Consider the following 21,729-nt stretch of genomic DNA (forward strand, 5'->3'; position numbering starts at 1 on the left):
TCTCAGCCGCTGCCTAAGAAGCAGCTGAGCATCCTAAAGAATTGCGTCTGCCCTAATAGACAGATGCCTAACTGCCCTGATTCTCTAACTGGCGCCCATTTCACAGGCACTGGTTAGAGAATCACATCTGATCCCTTGCCATCAGCTGTTTACAGCAAGAATTCCCCTCCCCCCCACTCACCGAAATCAACAAGAGGGATGCCCACTCCCTCCTGCCCCCCCACCCCAAGCAGCAGGGCAGAAGGCATGCTCACTCCCTCCTGGGATGCACTAAGAGTGGCCTAAGACTCCGATTGGCCAGATTCCTAAGATGAGATGGTCCACTGTTTGACCAATGATTTTTGTAATAGCAAAATTCTGTTCCCAGTTTTGCAGTTTCATTTGGTTTACTGAGAAATCACCATTTACAGCTTGCTTTGGCTTGTACATTTTACTTTAATGCAAGCATACGATGTAACTAGATATAAAATATTTCTTTATTAGTAATTAATTACATTTATTTACCGGTAGCTACTACCGGACACAGTAATGGAGCTGTAATTTGGGGACTCCTAGCCCCCCCCCCCCCCCCATGGATATTCCACAGGCGTCCACTACTAATACTACTACTCCCATAATGGGGGGAAAAAAGCAAACAGAACCTCAAACAAAATAAAAATTATGTAAATGACATGGGAAAGAATACAAAACGAAAATGTTTGGGCTGCACACTTCGATAAATAACTCCCTGCTGGAGCTGCATAACTGCAGCCCTGAGAAAGGCATACAATACAAGCTTCAGGTGCTGGTATTGTTATTTGCTCGATCAGGTGTCTGGTGTTATAGGTGCTCCCTTTCCTATTTCCCCCCAGGATTACACAAAGCTTTTCTTATTCATCAAGTCTTGGAGTTCTCCTCGGTTTTAGGTTCCCAGAGGGAAGGGAGAAGGCCGCAAAGGAGGGCCTGCGCGCAATTGCTCCCTAGTCCTTGCACAGTCTAGCACCCCCGCCGCGCGTGAAGTGAACGCGCCTACAAGGGAGGCGCGAGAGGCGGGGCGAAAGGAGCTTGCGGCGGGCAGATAGCCGCCAGGAGGAGGGAGATAACGCAGCGTTTCCGGCCGTGATTGCCCAGGACACTGAGTGAGCTTCAACCAACAAAAATCAATCGGGGCAAAGAGTGTGAAAGCTGGCATTAAGCACCAGTGGTTCTCTGTCGCTCGAATTCTCAGGGGCTCCCTGCAAAATGGATCTGTGGGTGAGTGTTAGTTACAGTCCGCTTCTCCCTTCGTTGACCGCTTGGGGTGGGCATCTGTGTCCCTAGGGTTCCTTGAGAGCCGGAGAGATGAGTTGGGAATGAGGGGGGGGTGAAGGGGGATGGCAGTGGTGCGTGCCAGTCATGTGCCCAGAAACTACTCTGAGAGGAGAGTAAGAAAGTGCCAGCGACATTTTGGCAGGGTTTGTGAGGAGAGCCGCTTTTCTCTTTTTTTTTCTGGCGCGGTGAAGCGAAGCGCTGCGGCTGCCTTCGACATGTCTGATGCGGATGGGTAGCGGGACGATCAACCTGTTTTCTTGAATACACTTCCGCCATGGTGAGTCCGGCCCCGGGATCATCTGATCAGGCATCTGCACAGAAACTGCACCAGAGTTCTAGACACAGTTTGCTCTTGTGCAAGAGCTTGATTTAGAAAATGACGGGTTTGAAGATGCTGTAGTTTCCATGCCCCCCATAGTCGTACCGATGAAATACCATCCACTTTTTCTCGGGCTTTTCATTCATCTTTTTTTCTTTTTGGAATTCACTATGTTACTGCTGTTTTTTGTACGATCATGAGATTCTAGTGACGTTGCTTTATTGTAAGTGAATCGAGCTTGTCAAACTCAAAGGCTGATATGGGCCAAATAAGGTTTTAGTTTGTGGGCCGCAAAAAAAGTAAAAACGTCATTTTTTTCATGGAAACTTAGGTTTATTTCGAAAAGTACAGTATAGAAAAAGAATAAGAGCAACCATAAAATTAATGTTTTCTTCCTGACACTTGGTATCTCTTCTCTGCTACTAGTTTTCCTATTTCGGGGGACATTTTGTCCGCAGTGATTACTTTTAAAACTGACCCAAAGTGAATGTTGGTAATTCTGGATCTGATAAGACTTATTTCCTTTCATAAGTGTAAATAACTGCTAGCACCCATAAGTACTTAAAAACATGGAAATAATTTCATATGCAAATTTTTGAGTATTTTTAAACCTGGCTGGCAAATATTTGTAAAATTCTAGCAAGCCAACTTCACTGTATTTTGTCTTCAAATCTGAATTGCACTTGATCTCAATTACTTCCATTTGCATATGATTAAGTACTGAGTCCCAGATTCTGTATCAGTGACAATCTTGACAATTCTTTCTTAGTAGTAGATAAGTATGCAATGTTACAATAATCTAGGAGACTCAGTAGTAAAGATTGGACCAGTTCTTGGCTATCTGCTGTCCCCTGTCTGCTGCCACACAAGGCTAAGGAAAGTGTGGGCTTGTGATCTCTTAAATTTTTGGCAGCACATATCTCGGCTCTTGGTGATATACCATTGTGTTCAGTTAACCTGCCCCCCCCCCCCAAAAAAAAAGGGTTAATTATAAGGCTCATCCCCCTCCCCTTTTACTAAGATGTGGTAGAGGTTTCTACTGCGGTCCAGGGCACTTAGGCATGGATTCTGTTTAGGGCATCCGGTCTCAGAAGCTGCCTAAGCGGCTTTTGAGAATTGCACACGGGCGGCCTATAAAGAATCGCCCTAAGCCGCCTAACCACCACGATTATCTAACTGGTGCCCATTTTACAGGTTCTGGTTAGAGAATCGTGTTGCTGCTGAGCTGATTGTGGCAAGGGAATCGGATCAGTTTAGCCAAGATCAGTTTAGTGGCCGCTGCAGGGATTCCGTACCACCCACGAAGACGGTGAACAGGAGGGATGCCCAGTCCCTCCTGCTGTAATCCCCCCCACGAAGATAATCAGCAAGAGGGATGCCCAGTCCCTCCTGCTAGAACACACCCCGAAGGGCATAATCCCTCCACAGTAGCCCACCCAGCCCACAAAATACCTGATATTAAGTTGGCTGGCTGGATGCTTCCTCCGGCGGGCGGGCCCCCTTTCACTGAATGGCGGACCTACCCCTTCCTGGAGCATCATGGGATGCACTGGGAAGGGGCCTAATGCCCTGATTTTCCCAGGCGCTTGGGAGGGGCCTTAGACACCTGGGCCAACCGGAATCTTAGGCCTCTCTCACAGCATATTCTGGGATGCGCTAGGAGTGGCCTAAGATTCTGATTGGTTAGATCCCGTAGGCCACTCCCATGGGGGATGGTATAAGGGAGTTGACCAATCGGAATCTTAGGCCACTCCCAGCGCATCCTAGAATGCGCTGAGAGAGAGGCCTAAGATTCCGATTGGCCCAAGTACCTAAGGCCCCTCCTATGGGAGGGACCTTAAGCGCCTGGGACAATCAGGGCATTAGGCTCCTCCCCAGTACATCCCATGATGCTTCAGGAAGGGGCAGGCCCGCCATTCAGTGAAGGCGGGCCTGCCGGCCAGCCAGAGGCAGCATCTGTCTATCCAACTTAATATCAGGTATTTTGTGGTCTGGGTGGGGGGGGGTCTGCCCCTCAGGGTGGTATGCTCTTTGGTGGGGGTTCTGGCAGGAAGCACTGGACATCCCTCTTGCCGGGGGATGTCTTTGGGGGTAGCAGCAGGAGGAATTGGGCACGCCTCCTGCTGCTGACATTCATAGGTGGGGGATGTCTTTGCTCGTCCTGGTAGGAGGACTGGGCATCCCTCCTGCTCACCGTCTTCACAGAGAGGTACGGGTTCCCTGCTGCGGCCGCTAAACTGATTGCTGCAGGGAGATTCCTTTGCCATAATCAGTTCAGCGGCTGCGTCTACTTGTAATGTAGGCCAGCATTTTGCTGGTCTATATTTCTGGTGGCTACCGTAGGCCTAGGGAGGTACCTAGGGCTGCCTAAGCTCTCCTAAGGCCTCTTCCTGGTGAAACCATGCCTATTCTTGGGCGAGCTTAGGCGGCTCTACGCACCTCCCTAGGCTCGCGGAGGCATCTGCATTTTAGGCGGCCTGCCTCGGGATGATTTTTTAAAAAACGTGCATCCCAATTGGCTGATAGACAGTGGTAGGCCATCTAAAATCAGGACACCATTTATAGAATTTGCCCCTTAATGCTCTGAGCTAATACCGTGTTTTCCTGAAAATAAGACCTAGCATGATTTTTGGGGTCGATCTTAATATAAGCTCTACCCCTGAAAATAAGCCCAAGTCGCCGTCGGCAGCAGCAGCACTCCCCCGCAACACTTCCACTCCCACCCATCTGAATCCCGACCCAATACCAAAATTCAGCACCTTATAACAAACCGCATTGTCGGCAGCACAGGCCCCATTGCGGCTTTCTCACGCCCGGGCGTTCCTCTGACGCGTTACTGATGACATCAGCAATACGGCAGAGGAACGCCCGGGTGTGAGAAAGCCACAATGGGGCCTGTGCTGCCGATGATGCGGTTTGTTATAAGGTGCTGTATTTCAGGCTCGCAGTCAGGGTTCAGATGGGTGGGAGAGATGAAAGGGTCATCAGGGAGAGGGGGGGTGCGCGGCGGAGATGGGAGGGATTAAAAAATGCTCCACGGGGGGATGGGAGGAAGGGAGGGATATAAGCTGCAAGGGGTTTGCTGCACAAGGGGAGGGAGGCATATAGGCTGCAAGGATTCTGCTGCACAGGGGGATGGGAGGGAGGGGAGAGGGATAGAAAGATACTGCACAAGGGGATGGGAGAGAGGGGAGGAAAGATGCTGCACGTGTGTGGGAGAGAAAGGAAATAGGAAGAATTGAGTGGAGGAGAGGAAGGGAGATATAATCATTGTACAATACATGAAAGAAAATAAGACCTAGTGCCTTTTTTGGGCCCAAAATGAATATGAGTGTCTTATTTTTGGGGAAACATGGTAGGTTCTATAAGCGTTGAAGCATTTAGCGCTCTGGGCTGTGGTAGAAACCTCTTCTGTGCCTTAGTAAAAAGGGGGGGAGGGGACAGTAATATATGTGTTTGGAAGTGTTGCACTCCCTTGGGGCATAGACACTGTTTGTGTTGGATCTTAGCATAAAGGGATTGGCACATTAAATGCAAAGAGTCAGCATATTAAATGCAAACATAAATAATAATAATAACTTTATTCTTCTATACCGCCATAGTCGTGAGACTTCTAGACGGTTTACATTGAAGAGAGCTGGACAGTCAGCGAGTTACAATATGCAGAGATAAGAGAAATACAGCATGCAGAATCTTAAAAAAGGCAGCAAAATACAATATACAGATAGTTAACAGATGTTAGAAATTTTAGTCTTATACGCAGGGGTGGATATGTTTGAAATATTAGAAATTGATTTAGTGTTTTGTGTAGACACTTTTTAGGTGATATTTCTGTCGAATAAGGCAGTTTTTATGGCTTTTCTAAAGGCGTCGTAGGTCAGTCTTGCTCCATTAATGTAGTTGTCTAACCAGTGGTGGTGTTTGTTTGCTTGTTACATAAAAGTTCTATCCAGAAAGGTTTTGTATTTGCAGCCGGTAATGCTTGGGTATGCTAATAGATTGCTGTTTCTGGTTTGTCTTGTAGGGCTGTATAGTACGAAGTGAGGTAGCAGGTAGGTAGGAGCTAGTCCCCAAACCAGCTTGAAACATATGCAAGAGAACTTAAATATTATTCACGCTTCCATTGGCAGCCAGTGAAGCAGTTTGTAGTAGGGGCTAACATGGTCGCTTTTCTTCAATCCAAATATCAAGTGGACCACTGTGTTTTGAACAATTTTAAGTTTCCTCACTGTTTTTTTGGGTATACCCATATAAACGATATTGCAATAGTCCAGTGTAGAAAGCACTAGCGATTGCACTAGTAGTCTAAATGATAATGGGTCAAAGTATTGGGAGATTGCTGGAAGACACCGGACTTGAGAGAGACTTGGGTGTGCTAGTGGATCCATCCATGAAACCATCCGCACAGTGTGCAGCAGCCTCGAAGAAAGCCAACAGGATGCTGGGCATCATCAAGAGGGGCATATCAACCAGGACGTGGGAAGTCATCATGCCGCTGTATCGAGCGATGGTGCGCCCACATCTGGAATACTGCGTTCATATTGGTCTCCGCACCTCAAGAAGGACATGGCAGTTCTTGAGAGAGTCCAAAGGAGGGCAACGAAACTGGTAAGAGGGCTGGAAAACTTCCCATATGCTGAGAGGCTGGATAAACTGGGGCTCTTCTCTCTGGAAAAGAGGAGGCTCAGGGGGGATATGATAGAGACCTTCAAAATACTTAGGGGCATAGAGAGGGTGGACAGGGACAGGTTCTTCAGACTAAAAGGGACGACAGGTACGAGGGGGCACTCAGAGAAACTGAAGGGAGATAGGTTCAAATCAAATGCAAGGAAGTTTTTCTTCACCCAAAGGGTCGTGGACAAATGGAATGCGCTCCCGGAGGAAGTGATCCGGCAGAGTACAGTACAGGGATTCAAACAGGGATTGGACAGATTCCTGAGGGAAAAGGGGATCATGGGGTACTGAGGGAGGTGCTGGGGTGTTGCATAAGTATAGACAGCTCACCAGGTCGTGCAGGTGCAAGGCCGGAGGGTTAGGACATTGATGGGAAGATAGGACTTCGATGAGAAACCTAGGGGGCAAGGGGGCCCCTTCTGGTGATTAAGGCAGGTCATGACCTGTTGGGCCGCCGCGGGGGCGGACTGCTGGGCGGGATGGACCTCTGGTCTGACCCGGCAGAGGCACTGCTTATGTTCTTATTTTTTGATGGTCTTTAACTTCCATAATGTCAGGAAACACTTTTTTACCACTATGTTCGTGTGTTCAATATAATGAAAACAGCTGTTCGCAAAAAAAAGTTTCTCAAACATCGGTTGGTACAGTGTATGGGACCCAGTGACATGCGGTGAGGACTTTCAGGGGATTCAGTGAATCCGCAGCTCTACAACCCTGCTTTTCTGTTTACTTTTTGCTTGATGCAGTTTGATTTGTTGAGTAGGCAGCCTGCTCAAACAGTCAAATTGCATCAAACAAACATTGTCATATGTGTGTGTAATGTGACTCCCAATATTTTTATTGTTTTGGTAATCGGGTAGTCGCAATCTTATTAGGTCTTAGGCATATTAAATGCAAATATAAATGGTCTTATTAGGTCTCAGTGGCGTGCAGTCAGGGGATTCACCCCACCCCCTACAGGCCCTAAGGGCACTGCTCTGAATTTTATTGGTTGAACATGCAACAGGCAGATGCTGCTCAACCAATCAAATTAGTACTGTCAGGGCCTTTGGTGGTGGTGGTGGGGGGGGTGTTTCACAGAATCCCCAGCCCAAGTGCTCTGCTTTTTCTTTTTTTTGGGGGGGGGGAGGGTTACTTTTTGTTTGATGCAATTTGACTGTTTGAGCAGGCTGCCTACTCAACAAATCAAACTGCATCAAGCAAAAAGTAAACAGAAAAACAGGGTTGTAGAGCTGCAGATTCACTGAATCCCCTGAAAGTCCTCACCGCATGTCACTGGGTCCCATACACTGTACCAACCGATGTTTGAGAAACTTTTTTTTGCGAACAGCTGTCTTCATTATATTGGGCTGTTTATGTTGCCTTTACATGAGGGATCTTCAAAAAGTTTCCATACTTTTATTTTTTGAACACCATTTATTAAATAGCTCAAAAACAAATTACATCGCTTTTCCACATAATCACCCTTTTTGCGATACATTTTTCCCAGTGTCCTACTAACTTCTTAATTCCATCAGAAAATAATGGTTTTGGTTGAGTGCGAAAATATGAAACTGCGGAAACTTTTTGAAAAACCCTTGTATCTTGCAGGAAATGTTTGTAATGCTACCTTTTATTTTGAAAGGATTTGGGGAATATTTATAATGTCTGTTGTGATTTAGAATATGATTTAGGACTTTTCTAGCAGTTTGTCATAACATGGGTGAAGAGAAGGTACAGTGACAAGCATTCCATTGCTTCTCACATGTGTATTGTCTTCTGGTTTCTTCTTTGGGTTATCTTTGGTGTGTTAGTGCATTGGCTATGAACTTTGTATATCCTTTTCCCATAATGTTTCTGATATCATTTCGATTTGACTTTGTACTATTTAATATTAATGATGTCTTGACGACACATTGTGTCTTTCTCCCTTTACATTTTATTTTAGGTTTACCTTATTTCCTGTTCTTATGATGTGGGTTGGCACCTCTTCAGGCAGCAGCCATGCAGATTAGTCAGTATTTCTCAGATATTCCTTTCTTTCATTGGGAATTATCTGTTGTTGACTTTTTTTTATTGTTCCTGGGGTCTGAGATTTTTTTTAATGGTCTGATGTAATGGTTCACTGTAACTTTTTTAATGTTATTTAACCACTTTGGTACAGGTTAAGAGTCATAGGCCAGGGATATAAAAATATTTAGAAAAATGTCTTGTCAACAAACAGGAATGAGTCAAGCACACAAGTGGGTGATATCACCCAACAACATAAGAACAGAACAGCTCTCCCTGAACTCAGACCTTTGTGTAGAATTCTGAACATGCTGGTTCTTCTCACATACAGTGGTCTCCTCAAGGCCTCAGTTTTGTTTCTTCCCCTTAGCCAAATGGACATTAACTGCATCAAACAAAAATTCTGAGTGCCTTTGACTTCTGGCTCTCCTTCTTCCTGGAGCCTTCATCCTCGGCGACTTCCATATCTATGTCAATGACCCCTTCAACTGCTACACTTCCCGGTTCCTTGTCCTAACATCCTCATTCAATCTCCAGCTGTGCACCACCACCCCAACACACCAGAATGGGCACTACTTGGACCTGAGAGATAAGGTGAAGCAGACATGTGTGCAGGTGGTATTCTCGTTCATCCTCCCTATCGAGGGTAAAGGCCATGACAGAGAAGCTCGCATCCAGGAGATGAATGTGTGGCTATATGGATGGTGTCGTAGAGCGTTTTGGCTACCTGGACCATGGGATGATTTTCCAAGGGCTGCTGAGTAGGGATGGTGTGCATCTATCAAAGAAGGGAAGAAGTGTTGGCAGCAGGCTGGCTAATCTACTGAAGGGGGCTTTAAACTAGAAGTGATGGGGCAGGGTGATCAAAGTCCTCAGGTGAGTATACGAGCCCTCTGAATACCTCTACACAGATCAGTGTTCTCCCCAGAAAGTTTTTCCAGCCGGGTGGCATGAAAAAGTAGCCGGATGGGGTGGGGCAGAACAGGGAAATTTGGTGGCGGGAAAAATTAAATATGTACTATTTTTATTAGTTAATTATTATTATTTTCCAATGCTCAATATGACTTCCTTTTTTAAGGTTTGACACTTGTGCCAGAATATTTTTATTAAATTTAAGAAGCATCCAATTCTAGAATTGAATAATTAGATATTCACCCTCTTTCAAATGGTATAGAGGTTTAAAAAAGGGAAGTGCGTTAATGAAGTCATTAGGTTCAATCTAGCCATTTATTTCTGCATGAATTTAAACAACTAAAAAAAAAAAAGATAAATATAGCTCATCCAGTCATACAAGAAACTGCTCTACAGCACCTCTAATAATGTTTTGATCACTAGGGGCTCCTTTTACTAAGGTGCGCTAGTGTTTTTAGCGCGCATTACATTGCCATGTGCGCTAACCCTGCGCTATGCGCCAAAAACTAACGCCAGCTCAATGGAGGCGTTGGCGTCTAGCGCCTTGCGTGTGCTAAAACCGCTAGAGCAGCTTAGTAAAAGGAGCCCTAGGTTCCTTCCTGAGGTCTCACTGAGGATATGATGTAGATGCGATCCCCACTTCCAGACCTCTTCCACATAATTTATGGAGAGATGTCACTGAATCTTGAAAGAGACCTGTGTGATTGCACTACAGCAAAATAAAAAAGTAGCAGATAAAGATCAAAGTGAGAGCTAGGGCAAAACAGTTTAGGTAAAGATGCAGGTAATACTTAGCAATGAATTTAAAATATTTTATTTTTATTTGCTTATAATGTCATTTTAAAGCTGCTTAATGTTAATACAACTTTAATTTAATTCTTTATAGTGTGTGTGGGACAACACCTATGTCAACAGTAAAGTTAGAATAGGGTCATTAAATCCAGTGGCGTACCTAGTATATATGACAGCCAGTGCTGATCATTTTTTAACAACCTCCTCTATATAAAAAAAAGTTATTTTTAGTAATAATCCATGAGTCACACAACAAGGGTGCACCTAGGAAAAGGCAACATCTTAAACACTACAGTAAACACTAGAACACCAACACACGCATTGTAAAACTAAACAAGCCAGATCCTGCACAGTCAGTTGATCTTGTACAGTCGATGCTAACAGAAAGCCATGTCCTTTTCATACACACAGAACAGAGATACACCCTCGTCCAATATGGAATAATCACAAACTAAAAATAGAAATATGTAGACAAAAGTTAAATTGAACCAAGAAACCAAACTGTGCATACAATACAACACCACAGAAACAGTGACACGTCCCCTAATACTGTGCAAAATATAAAGACAGATGTAAATTTGAAAAAAACTGCTACATAACAATCACCACTTTACAAATTAACAAATAGAAATAAAACAAATAATGAGAAATAAGAAAATACCATTTTATTGGACTAATCCATTTTTCAATTAGCTTTCAGAGGCCAAATCTTTCTTCAATACAGTACAGTATACTGCTGTTATGGAATCCTTTCCTGACCTGAGGAAAGGGGTTTAGTCTCCAAAAAATTGCCATATTTCCATTTCCTATTTATAAACTTTAATCAATACAATTACAATATTACTTGATTCTATGTAAAGCAACAAAAAAATTTGTTCTACCTTTTGTCGTTTCTGCTTTAATCATCTTCTCTTCGCTCTCTTCTTTCTATTCAGCATTTGTCCTCGCTCCCTTCCATGCAACATCTGTCCTCCCTCTTTGCCCCTTCCACCCAACCTCTGCCCTCTCTCTCTCTCTCTACCTCTTCCATCTACTGTCCACCCTCTGCCCTTTCCATCCAGTGTTTGCCTCTCTCTGTCCCATATGGCATCTTCCCTCTTTCTATCTCCCTTCAATAAACTGTATATTCTGTTCCCTTTCTCTCTTTGTACATGATTCATTTCGGCTTCACCCCTTCTCCATTTTTTTTTGCCTCCACACCCTCCCCTATACTCTGACATCTCTCTCTTCTCCTTTCCTTCCTTCCTTCCCACTCCACCCCATGGTCTGGCATCTCTATCTCCTTCTCTTCTCTCCCTCCATGCCCTGGCATCTTTCTCCTTTCCTTATCTCTCCCTCTCCCAACTTTTTTGGTACCTCCTCTCCTTTCTTTCCCTCTGATCTGGCATTTTATGTCTCTTTAGTTTCCCTTCCCTCCCCAAACCCTGGCATCTCTCTTCTCTCCTTCCTTCTCCCCCCTCCCACTCCATTTTCTGGCATCTATTCTCCTTCCTTTCTCTCCTTCCTTCCTGTCATCTGGTCCTGGCATCTGTCTCCTCCCCTCCCCGGTCTGGTAGCTCCTTTCCTTTCCCTCCCTCTCATGGTCTTGGCATCTCTTTCCTCTCCTCTCCCTTCCCTGGACTTCCTTATCCCCTCCATCGCTGACCTGTCTCCCATCTTAGCTTATAGCTAACTCATGCTCCGGGGCTTTAACGTGTGTGTGCCGGCTTCCCTATTCTTCTCTTTCCCCCCCCCCCCCCCGGACGTAACTTCTGGTTTCATAAGGAAGAGAAGGGAAGCTGGCAAGCACACATTAGAGCCCCGGAGCATGAGTTCAAGTTGCTTGCTGGTGTTTAAAAAAAAAAAAAAAAAAAGTCAGGCTGTGCCGAGTCAGCCCAGGAAATCTCCAAGCCGGTAAGAGGGTTTTTTAAAAAAAATATTGAGCAGCAGGATTCACGATCGAGATGACAGCCGGGCGGTCATCTAAATTAGCCATGCGGAGCGCCCAGCTAAAAGGCCCTAGGGAGAACAATGCGGATTGGAAAAGGGGGTAATGTCTGGAAAGCAGTATATACTAATGCTTGAAGTATGGGAAACAAGATTCTGGATCTAGAAGCTGTGATGGAAGAAGATGTGTTGACGGCCATCTTTTGTGCTTTGAGACACCGGTTATCGTGTTCTTTTTGAAAGCTCATAATCGGAGGTTACACCCTGAGGCAGCATTATATGAAACGCTAGCCATCATTGGTGTTCCGACTGAGCTCATGACCAAAAGATAAGTTTTAAGTCACTTTCGGTGACTGTTTTTTTGAGTCAGTACATCTTTAAAATTTGACCCAGCCATTGAACTTCACTATTTATTTATTTACTTACATATTTATATAACTCCACGGGAGGTTTTTATGCTGATGAGGTTTTCCGCCTGAACACCTTAGCCACTGCTGTGGAGGTGGGAGGGCCCTGTCTGAGGCTTTTCCTTCCCGTAGGGGCTGTTTTAGCTCACATTGTAGTAAATTCTTACTTCCACTAAATCGTTAAGGGAAAGTGTGTATTGCTGAAGGGGGTGCTCCAGGACAGAGTTGAGAAACACTGGTTTAGGGGGTAAAGAATTTATGTGCACGACAGAAGAGGGGACTTGGGTGTGATTGTATGTAATGATCTTAAGGTGGCCAAACAGGTTGAAAAGGTGAAAGCTAGAAGGATGCTAGGGTGCATAGGGAGAAGTATGGCCAGTAGGAAAAAGGAGGTATTGATGCCCCTGTATAAGACTTTGGTGAGACCTCATTTAGAATATTGTGTACAATTCTGGAGGTCGCACCTTCAGAAAGATATAAAAAGGATGTAGTCGGTTCAGAGGAAGGTTACTAAAATGGTATGTGGTCTTCGTCATAAGGCGTATGGGGGACAGACTTAAAGATCTCAGTCTGAATCCTTTGAAGGATTCATCATAAGGTGTGTGGGGACAGACTTAAAGATCTCAATCTGAATATTTTGGAGGAAAGGCGGGAGAGGGGAGATGAGATATAGAGATGTTTAAATACTTACGTGGCATAAATGCGTATGAGCCGAATCTTTCATTTGAAAGGAAGCTCTGGAATGAGAGGGTATAGTCTGAAGTTAAGAAGTGATAGGCTCAGGAGTAATCTAAGGAAATATGTTTTTACAGAAAGGGTGGTAGTTGCATGAAATAGTCTCCCAGTAGAGGTGGTGAAGACAGAGACTGTGTCTGATTTCAAGAAAGCCTGGGATAGGCACTTGGAATCACTTGGAGAGAGGAAGAGATAATGGTTACTGTGGATGGGCAGACTGGATGGGCCATTTGGCCTTTGTTTGCCATCATGTTTCTATGTTTCTAATCCTTCCTCCAACTGCATGTGACCACCAAATTCTGCAATGCCACCCTTCCCCTCTTTGACCATCATCTTGACCATCATCTGTTAATGTTCATAATTTATCACCCCTGTCCCCCAGATCAAGCCAATCTCCATCAACATGTTCAGGAGCTTTCAGGCTATTGACCCTAGAGCTCTCTCCACTGCGTCTCATTCCTCTCCTTAACTACTATATCACAAGACTGCCAACAAAGCTGTTCTCTCCTGCAATACCATCATCTCCTCTGCTCTAGATACCCTTGCTCCTCCAATTTCATGCCCTGTTTGGCATGCCAAACCCCAACCCTGGCTGACCAACTCGCATCCGCTACCTGTAATTCCTGCATTCTGTTGAATATCTTTGGCTTAAAAACCCATGCATCACGCTGACTTCATACACTTCAAAGTCATGCTGACATCTTTCCAGTCTGCCCTTCTCGCTGTCCAAACAAGAAAGCACAGTTACTTACTGGTAAAAGTGTTATCCAGGGACAGCAGGAGAAAGGCTATTCTCACATATGGGTGACGTCATCCGACAGAGCCCCGATGCGGACGCCTCACAAGCAGCCTTGCTTGAAGAAACTAGAAGTTTCGAGTCGCCCGCACCGCAATGTGCGAGTGCCTGCCCACCCAGTGCACAGGGCGCGTCATCCTCAGTTCAGATAGCTAGCAGAGAAGCCAACCAGGGGAGGTGGGTGGGTTGTGAGAATAGCTGGCCTGCTGTCCCTGGATAACACCTGGTACGGTAAGTACTGTGCTTTATCCCAGGACAAGCAGGCAGGTATTTCTCACATAGTGGTGACCTCCAAGCTAACTAGAATGGGAATGGTGGAGTGTTGGCAACTTAGGAGAATAAATTTTGTAATACTGTTTGGCCAAACTGTCCATCCCGTCTGGAGAAAGTATCCAGACAATAGTGAGAAGTGAAGGTATGAACTGAGGACCAAGTAGAAGCCTTGCAAATCTCCTCAATCGGTGTCGATCTGAGGAAAGCTACAGGAAGCGCCATTGCTCTGACTTTATAGGCTGTAACTTTACTGTGAAGTGGTAATCCAGCCTGGGCATAGCAGAAAGAGATACAAGCTGCCATCCAATTAGAGATGGTGCGTTTAGAAATTGGATAGCCCAACTTATTTGGATCAAAAGAGACAAAAAGTTGAGGAGCAGTTCTGTGTGGTTTGGTGCATTCCAAGTAGAAGGCCAAAGCACGCTTACAGTCCAGAGTATGAAGAGCGGATTCTCCAGGTGAGAATGAGGCTTTGGAAAAAAACACTGGAAGTACGATAGATTGGTTGAGATGAAATTCTGAGACCACTTTAGGTAGGATTTCGGATGAGTACGAAGAACCACCTTGTCATGATGGAACACAGTGAATGGTGGATCAGTAACCAAAGCTTGCAGCTCACTGACTCGTGGAGCAGAATGAGGGCAATGAGAAACACCACTTTCCAAGTGAGATATTTCAAATGAGCCTTATCAATTGGTTCAGATGGAGGCTTCATGAGTTGAGAAAGGACAACATTGAGATCCCAAACCACAGGAGCGGTTTGAGAGGAGGTTTGACATTGAAAAGTCCTTCATGAATCTGGAAAATACCGGATGAGCAAGAGGGGTTTTCCCTTCAATAGGCTGATGAAAAGCTGCAATTGCACTGAGATGGACTCGAATGGATATAGACTTGAGTCAGAGTTGGATAGGTGCAAAAATAATCCAAAACAGATGATAAGGAGGAATGTGTGAGGCTCCTTATGATAAGAGAACCACCATGTAGAAAAATCTGGTCCATTTTGGTGATAGCATTGTCTAGTTGTAAGCTTTCTAGAAGCTTCTAAAACATCTCTACAGATTGAGAAAACTGAAAGGTACCAGGCTGTCAGGTGTAGAGACTGCAGGTTGGGATGAAGCAGAGATCCTCGACTCTGTGTAAGCAGAGAAGGATAAACTGGTAGAAGGTATGGTTCCCTGCTTGCTGAGTTGAAGTAGAAGAGAGTACCATGGTTGTCTCGGCCACCGAGGAGCAATTAGAATCATGGTGGCATGATCGTTCTTCAATTTGACTAGAGTCTTGAGAATGAGAGGGAATGGAGGAAATGCGTAGAAGAATAGATTTGTCCATTGTAGGAGAAAAGCATCTGCCTCGAGGTGGTGAGGAGAGTATATCCTGGAGCAGAACTGAGGCAGTTTGAAGTTGTGGGGATCTGCAAAGAGGTCTATCTGAGGCATTCCCCCACTGTGAGAATATGTGATGAAGAGACGAGGAATGGAGAGTCCATTTGTGAGGTTGCAGAAGACGACTCAAGTTGTCCGCCAAGGAATTCTGAGCCCCTTGAATGTAGACAGCTTTGAGGATGAGCTTTTTAATGATGCATTCGATCTTTTACTTACAATTCCATAATTTTTTTTTTCTTTTTTCTTTTAATATATGGAGCAGATTTGGCACTAAATTTTCCCTCCCTTTTGTTCATTCCTTTATTGTTTCTCTTTCTTTCTTTATCAAGCATTGTAACTTTTCCCTATTTTTCCCTCACGATTCACGTTAGTTTAACCACAATGTCACTGTCATTTGTACGTCAGCACCTGATACTTATTTGTAACCTTTTATTATATTGTACATCACTTAGCAAACTAAATAAGTGGTTTATTAAATACAAATAAAAACTTGAAACTTGAAGGTATTGTGACAGATTGCCCAGTCCCAAACTTCCAGAGCTTCTTGACAAAGGGAGGCAGACCCCGTCCTTCCCTGTTTGTTGACATAATACATGGCAACTTGGTTGTCTGTGCAGACGAGGACTACTGTGTCGTGAAGGAGATGTTGAAAAGCATGGAGAGCTTTGAGGATCGCTCCGAGTTCCAACTGATTGATATGGCACTGACAATCCGTACTGGTCCAGAGGCCTTGAGTACGGAGACCATCGAGATGAGCGCCCCAAACGTAGGTCGACGAGTCTGTCGTGAGGACCTTCTGATGAGGGGGTATGTGAAAAATCAAGCCTCTGGAGAGATTGGAAGAGAGCATCCACCAATGGAGAGACTGCTTCAATGAAGGAGTGAGAAAGAGGGTTTGCAAACCTGCGTCCATTGAGATGCCAGGGTCCACTGAGGAATTCTGAGGTGAAGTCTGGCAAAAGGAGTCACATGTACTGTGAGGCCATGTGACCCAGAAGTACCATCATGTGTCTCGCTGAGATGGAAAGAACAGGAAGACACTGTATGACAGAGTTGAAGAAGAGCTTCCAGACTTTGTGGAAGGAATGCTGAATTGGACAGTGTCCAGAGCAGCTCCAATGAAATTGTAGATTCTGAGAGGGTTGAAGTTGAGATTTGGGGAAAATTGATTTCGAATCCCAAACTTTGTAGAAACCAGGTAGTCCGTTGGGTCGCTACAATAACCCCTTGAGAGGTGGAATCTTTGAGCCAGTTGTCGAGGTAGGGAAATACCTGAAGACCATGATTCCGTAGAGCTGCCGCTGCCACAACTAGGCACTTGGTGAACACTGGGAGATGAGGCCAGGCCAAAGGGTAGTACTCTGTATTGAAAATGCAGATTCTCCACCCGAAATCTGAGATACTGACAGGAGGCTGGGTGAATGGGGATGCGAGTATAGGCCTCCTTGAGATCCAGAGAGCATAACCAATCGTTCTGCTCAAGAAGGGGATAGAGAGATGCCAGGGACAAACATGTGAAACTTTTCTTTGACTAAAAATTTGTTGAGAGCCCTGAGATCCAAAATGGGTCGCAGATCGCCCGTCTTCTTCAGAAACAAGGAAGTAACGGGAGTAAAACCCCTGTTCTGCTGTTCCATAGGGAACTGGTTTGATGGCATGGAGATGAAGCAGAGCTTGAGCTTCCTGAAAAAGGAGACCGGTTTGGGACGGAATGGAAGGATACTCTCTTGGAGGAAGCTCTGGAGGAACTTGATTGAAATGAAGAGAGTATCCTTCCCTGATGATGGAAAGGACCCAGAGGTCTGATGTTTATGACCGTCCATCTGTTGTAAAAAAAGATGGAGACGACCTCCTTTAGGTGGAAAAGGAGTCAGAGACAGAACGATGGATGTTATGCTCTGGTGTAAACAGTCAAAAAGGCTGAGAAGCCTTAGGTGGAGCAGAAGGTTGAGGCTTCTGTTGCTTCTGAGGTGGTTGCTTCTTCAAAGGAGGGCGAATGTAAGGCGCTGGCTTTGGAGGAAAACGCCTCTGGTAGATAACAGGAGGACGTGTAGGTCTAGAAGGAGCTGGCTTAGGCTTAGGTCTGACTATAGAGGCAAAAGATTTAGCATGGTCAGACAATTTTTTGGTGGCAGCCTCGATGGACTCATCAAAAAAGTCATTGCCTTCACAAGGGATGTTCGCCAGGCGATCCTGGAGGTTAGAGTCCATGTCTATGGTGCGAAGTCAGGCTAGACGACGCATGGCCACAGAACAAGCCGCTGCTCGGGCAGAGAGCTCAAAGGCATCATAAGATGATTGCAAAAGATGGATACGCAACTGAGAGAAAGAAGCAATGACTTCTTGGAACTCAAAATGCATGCTATCATCTAAGTAACTCAAAAATTTCGGCAGAAGAGACAAAAGAAATTCAAAATAAGTGATAAAATGAAAGTTATAATTGAGGACCTTCGAAGACATCATAGCATTTTGGTAAATGCGGCATCCAAACTTATCCATGGTCTTCCCTTCCCTGCCAGGAGAAACTGTGGCATACACTCTGGAAGGATGGGATCTCTTTAAAGAGGATTCCACAAGCAAGGATTGATGTGACAATTGGGAATTGTCAAAACCTTTATGATGCACTGTTTATATCTGGCATCCAACTTTCCTGGAACTGCTGGAATGGAAAAAGGAGTCTCCATGCATCTAGTAAAAGTCTGATCAAGAAGCTTGTGTAATGGCAGTTTGAGAGACTCAGCCGGAGGTTGAGGAATATGCATGGTCTCGAGGTATTCTTTTGAGTACTTAGAACCAGTCTCTAATGGAACGCTCAAGTCGACAGCCATCTGTCTCAAAAATGAGGAGAAAGATAACTGATCTGCAGTAGCACGGCTTCGAGAAGGACTCAAGGACGTCGAGGCAACTGGAGTCGAAGAAGAAGATGCCTCGACAGGAAACCATGGTACAAAGGAATCGGGAGACTTGGACGAAGCACTGGACATCGGGATATCCTCCAGGGCCGGCATTGGAGACTTGGAACGAGGAGTTGAAGGTCTCGTCAAGGCTGGAGAAGACCGAGGCTTTGAGGAATGATGTCTCGAAGAATGCCTCAAAGCAGGTCTCGAGTGATGTCGAGAACTGTGTCTCGAACTGGATCTCGAAGATCGAGCAGAGGTTGCCTCGGAAGCAGTTGATCGAAGATCTATAGGCGTGGAGGAGCCCTGAAGCAACTTCGAAGACTGGACTTCCCTTGGTAGAATGGGAGGTATCCTGTCGATGCACTTGCACAGACTCTACTCTATGCATTTCGTGCTTGGAAGCCCGACCAGGACACTCACAGAGACTCCGCTCCCTGCATCGAGGGTGGAGGATCAGACCGGGGCACAGGCGGCTCGACCTCGGCGGGAGACTTCTGCATGCCCAGGCTGAAGCAGATTAAGCAGTGTGGTCCTTGTTAGTGAGGACCTTAATAATTTGCCTCCTCCAAAGAGGGCTGGGGGTGTAGCCGGCAAGGAGGGTACCGCGTCTGAAACCGCCCACCTGCCTGGCTGGAGATTCTCGCACAGTGGTGTGAGAGTGTTTTGACGTGGAAGGCTTTCGGAAAGTTTAATCACCGAGTGCGGAACCGAGTGCTAGAGCTATCTGACCTGAGGAGACAGGAGAAGATATGGCAGCTGAGGACGTCGAAGCAAGAGCCGCTCCAAAAGACGAAGATCTGATGAGGCTCGAGGTGGAAGCAGTAGAAGGAGAGGCGTCGACCGGGGCCGATTCCGAAGACACCTTGATGCCGAGAGAGTAGAAGACTCCATCTCGAAGAGGTTATCCACCAGAACGCAACGACGCTTAAAAGCACGAGGCTTAAGTGTTGGCAAGGCAGGCACGAGGTAGGATGATGTTTCGGCCCAAGGCACTTGAGGCAGCGTCCGTGAGGGTCCGTAAGGGAATATCGTGCGCTTGCACTTGCGACACCGTTTGAAACCGGTAACAGGCGGGCATAGACAAAAAGACAGCCGACGCAAAGTCGCGGGCCGCGGCCAAGCGGCCTGTACTGGACGAACGGACGGAAGTAAAAAAAATTTTTTTTTAAAGAAAGAAAAAGACTAACAGCGATTCGTGAGAAAAAAGAAACAACCAAACCGCGGTGAGAGAAGGGCACGAACGATGAAGTTACCTGAGAGAGCCAAAAAGATGGACTTCTCAGCTCCGCGGAAAAACTAAGAACTGAGGAGATGCGCCCTGTGCACTGGGCGAGAAGGCACTCGCGCATGCACGGTGCGGGCGACTCGAGACTTCTAGTTTCGTTCAAGCAAGTCTGCCTTGTGAGGCGTCCGCATCGGGGCTCTGTCAGATGATGTCACCCATATGTGAGAATACCTGCCTGCTTGTCCTGGATAATACTATATACTCACTTAACACCTCTCTAGCTCCAATCCTCGCTGTGTCTTCACCACACTAAACTCCCTACTCAAAGTAACCCTCACCTCCCTTCAAATTACTCTGCAGAATATGGCAGAGGTCTTCTACAATAAGATCCAGAATATTATTCTTGAGCTCTCAACCATGTTGCCTGCCCCTTTCCCTTCTGCTAACCTCCCCTCAACAGCTGCCCCCTTTTCTCCTTCTATGAGGAGGAGAACCGCACTAATTCTCTCATCCTCCAAAACCCACTAGCTCCTCTGATCTGATTCCTACTCGGCGCTATCTCGCCTACTATCATCCCTCCTTTTCTGTCACATCTCAACCTATTGCTCTCCCCCTGCAACTGTCCCTGAGGCCTTCAAACATGTCATCGTCACACCCCCTCCTCGATAAAACCCTCACTGGACCCATGTGCCCCTCCAACTATCGCCCCATTTCCCTCCTCCCCTTCTTATCCAAGTTACTTGAATTTCTGCTGTTTCACACGCCATTGCATGGATTTCCTTTCATACCAAGCTATTCATGATCCGCTTCAGTCAGGCTTTCACCTGCTGCATTCCACAGAAACTGTCTTTCTAAAGTTTCTAAATGAATTGTTCTTGGCCAAATCCAAAGGTGTCTACTCTATCCTTGTCCTTCTCGATATATCTGCCGCCTTGTTACTGTTGATCACTACTTACTCCTCGATACGCTGTTCTCACTGGGATTCCAGGGTTCTGCTCTCACCTGGTTTTCTTCATATTCTCTCCATTGCACCTTCAGTGTATGCATCGGTGGTTGGTGGTTATCCCAGGTCAAGCAGGCAGCATATCCTCCCAGGTGGGTGACGTCATCCATGGAGCCCCGGTAAGGACAGTTTTAAAAGTGTATTGCCACCTTAAGAACTTGAAAAGAGTTTGCGAGCTGCCTGCACACACATGCGTGAGTGCCTTCCCACCTGACACTACTCCTTAGTTTTTAGTTTTCCACAGAGCTAAGAAGTCATGTGTTTTTGAACGTCGTTCAAATTTTTGTTTTTGTCTTTCTGCTCACGTGTCTCCTTTTTTTTTTCTTCTTGTTTTTCTACTTTTCTAGTTTAATTCTTTAAAAGAAAAAAAAAAGCAGAGGACATTTTTTTTTTTGCTGTTTTCACCTTGGGGGCTTTACCCAATGAGGCCGCTTCGTTTCCCTCAGCCATTGATTTCAATTTGGCTGAGGCGTTTTTTTTGTCAATGTCCCGGCCGCTAACTGGTTTAAAAATTATCGCATGTGCCAACGGCAGATTTCCATTACTGACCCACATAGTTGGTGCTTACAGTGCCTTGGACCAGAACACCATGGTGTTCTGCCCTGCAAAAACGTACCATCAAGTATCGAAAGCTCCAACAAGAAAAGTTGTTTGGCACTGGTATGGACACCGAGGAAACGTCGCAGCCTTCCACGTCGAAAGCATCTACTTTAACGTTGGTGTCGGAAGACATTACTCCATCGGGTAAGCCAGCTAAAAAAAATGCCAGCTTCCCAACAGGTCTCGCAGGTCAACATTGCATCGAGTCCCTTGATGTCGATCAAGCGATGACCGCTTTTGCATCTGGCCTCTCCTCCATCGAGGTGTGCATCCTCTTTCAGGTCACCCTCTCTGAGGCCAGACAAGGCACCAATGGTACCGGCAGAATGCTAAATGGTACCGGTGCTCTCGTACCATGAAAAGCTTGAGGTGCTTTTCCAAGTCAGTGACATGTTCAAACTCCTTACTCCAACACTGTCTCCATTGGTACTGGCCCAGCCTGAGCATAAGGCTAACAGATCCTGTGGTACCGATACTGTATCTCCAGTATAGCATCGACGTTCCAT

General features: G+C 45.8%; 1 protein-coding gene across 2 annotated transcripts in view; it reads left to right on the top strand.

The window, feature by feature from the left end:
* Positions 1–896: 896 nt before the first annotated feature.
* The window catches only part of SGPL1 (sphingosine-1-phosphate lyase 1), a 205,499-nt gene continuing 184,666 nt past the window's right edge, over positions 897–21,729 (top strand). Inside the window, exon 1 of one of the 2 annotated variants that reach the window (XM_033940957.1) lies at positions 897–1,233. In XM_033940957.1, the coding sequence (XP_033796848.1) occupies positions 1,222–1,233 (12 nt within the window). In that variant the 5' untranslated portion in view covers positions 897–1,221. Of the gene's footprint in view, positions 1,234–1,421; positions 1,568–21,729 lie in introns of those variants that run through there. The other variant, XM_033940958.1, reaches the window with a different exon arrangement.

The sequence above is a fragment of the Geotrypetes seraphini genome, chromosome 4, assembly GCF_902459505.1.
Source record: "Geotrypetes seraphini chromosome 4, aGeoSer1.1, whole genome shotgun sequence".
NCBI classification, from domain to species: Eukaryota; Metazoa; Chordata; class Amphibia; order Gymnophiona; family Dermophiidae; genus Geotrypetes; species Geotrypetes seraphini.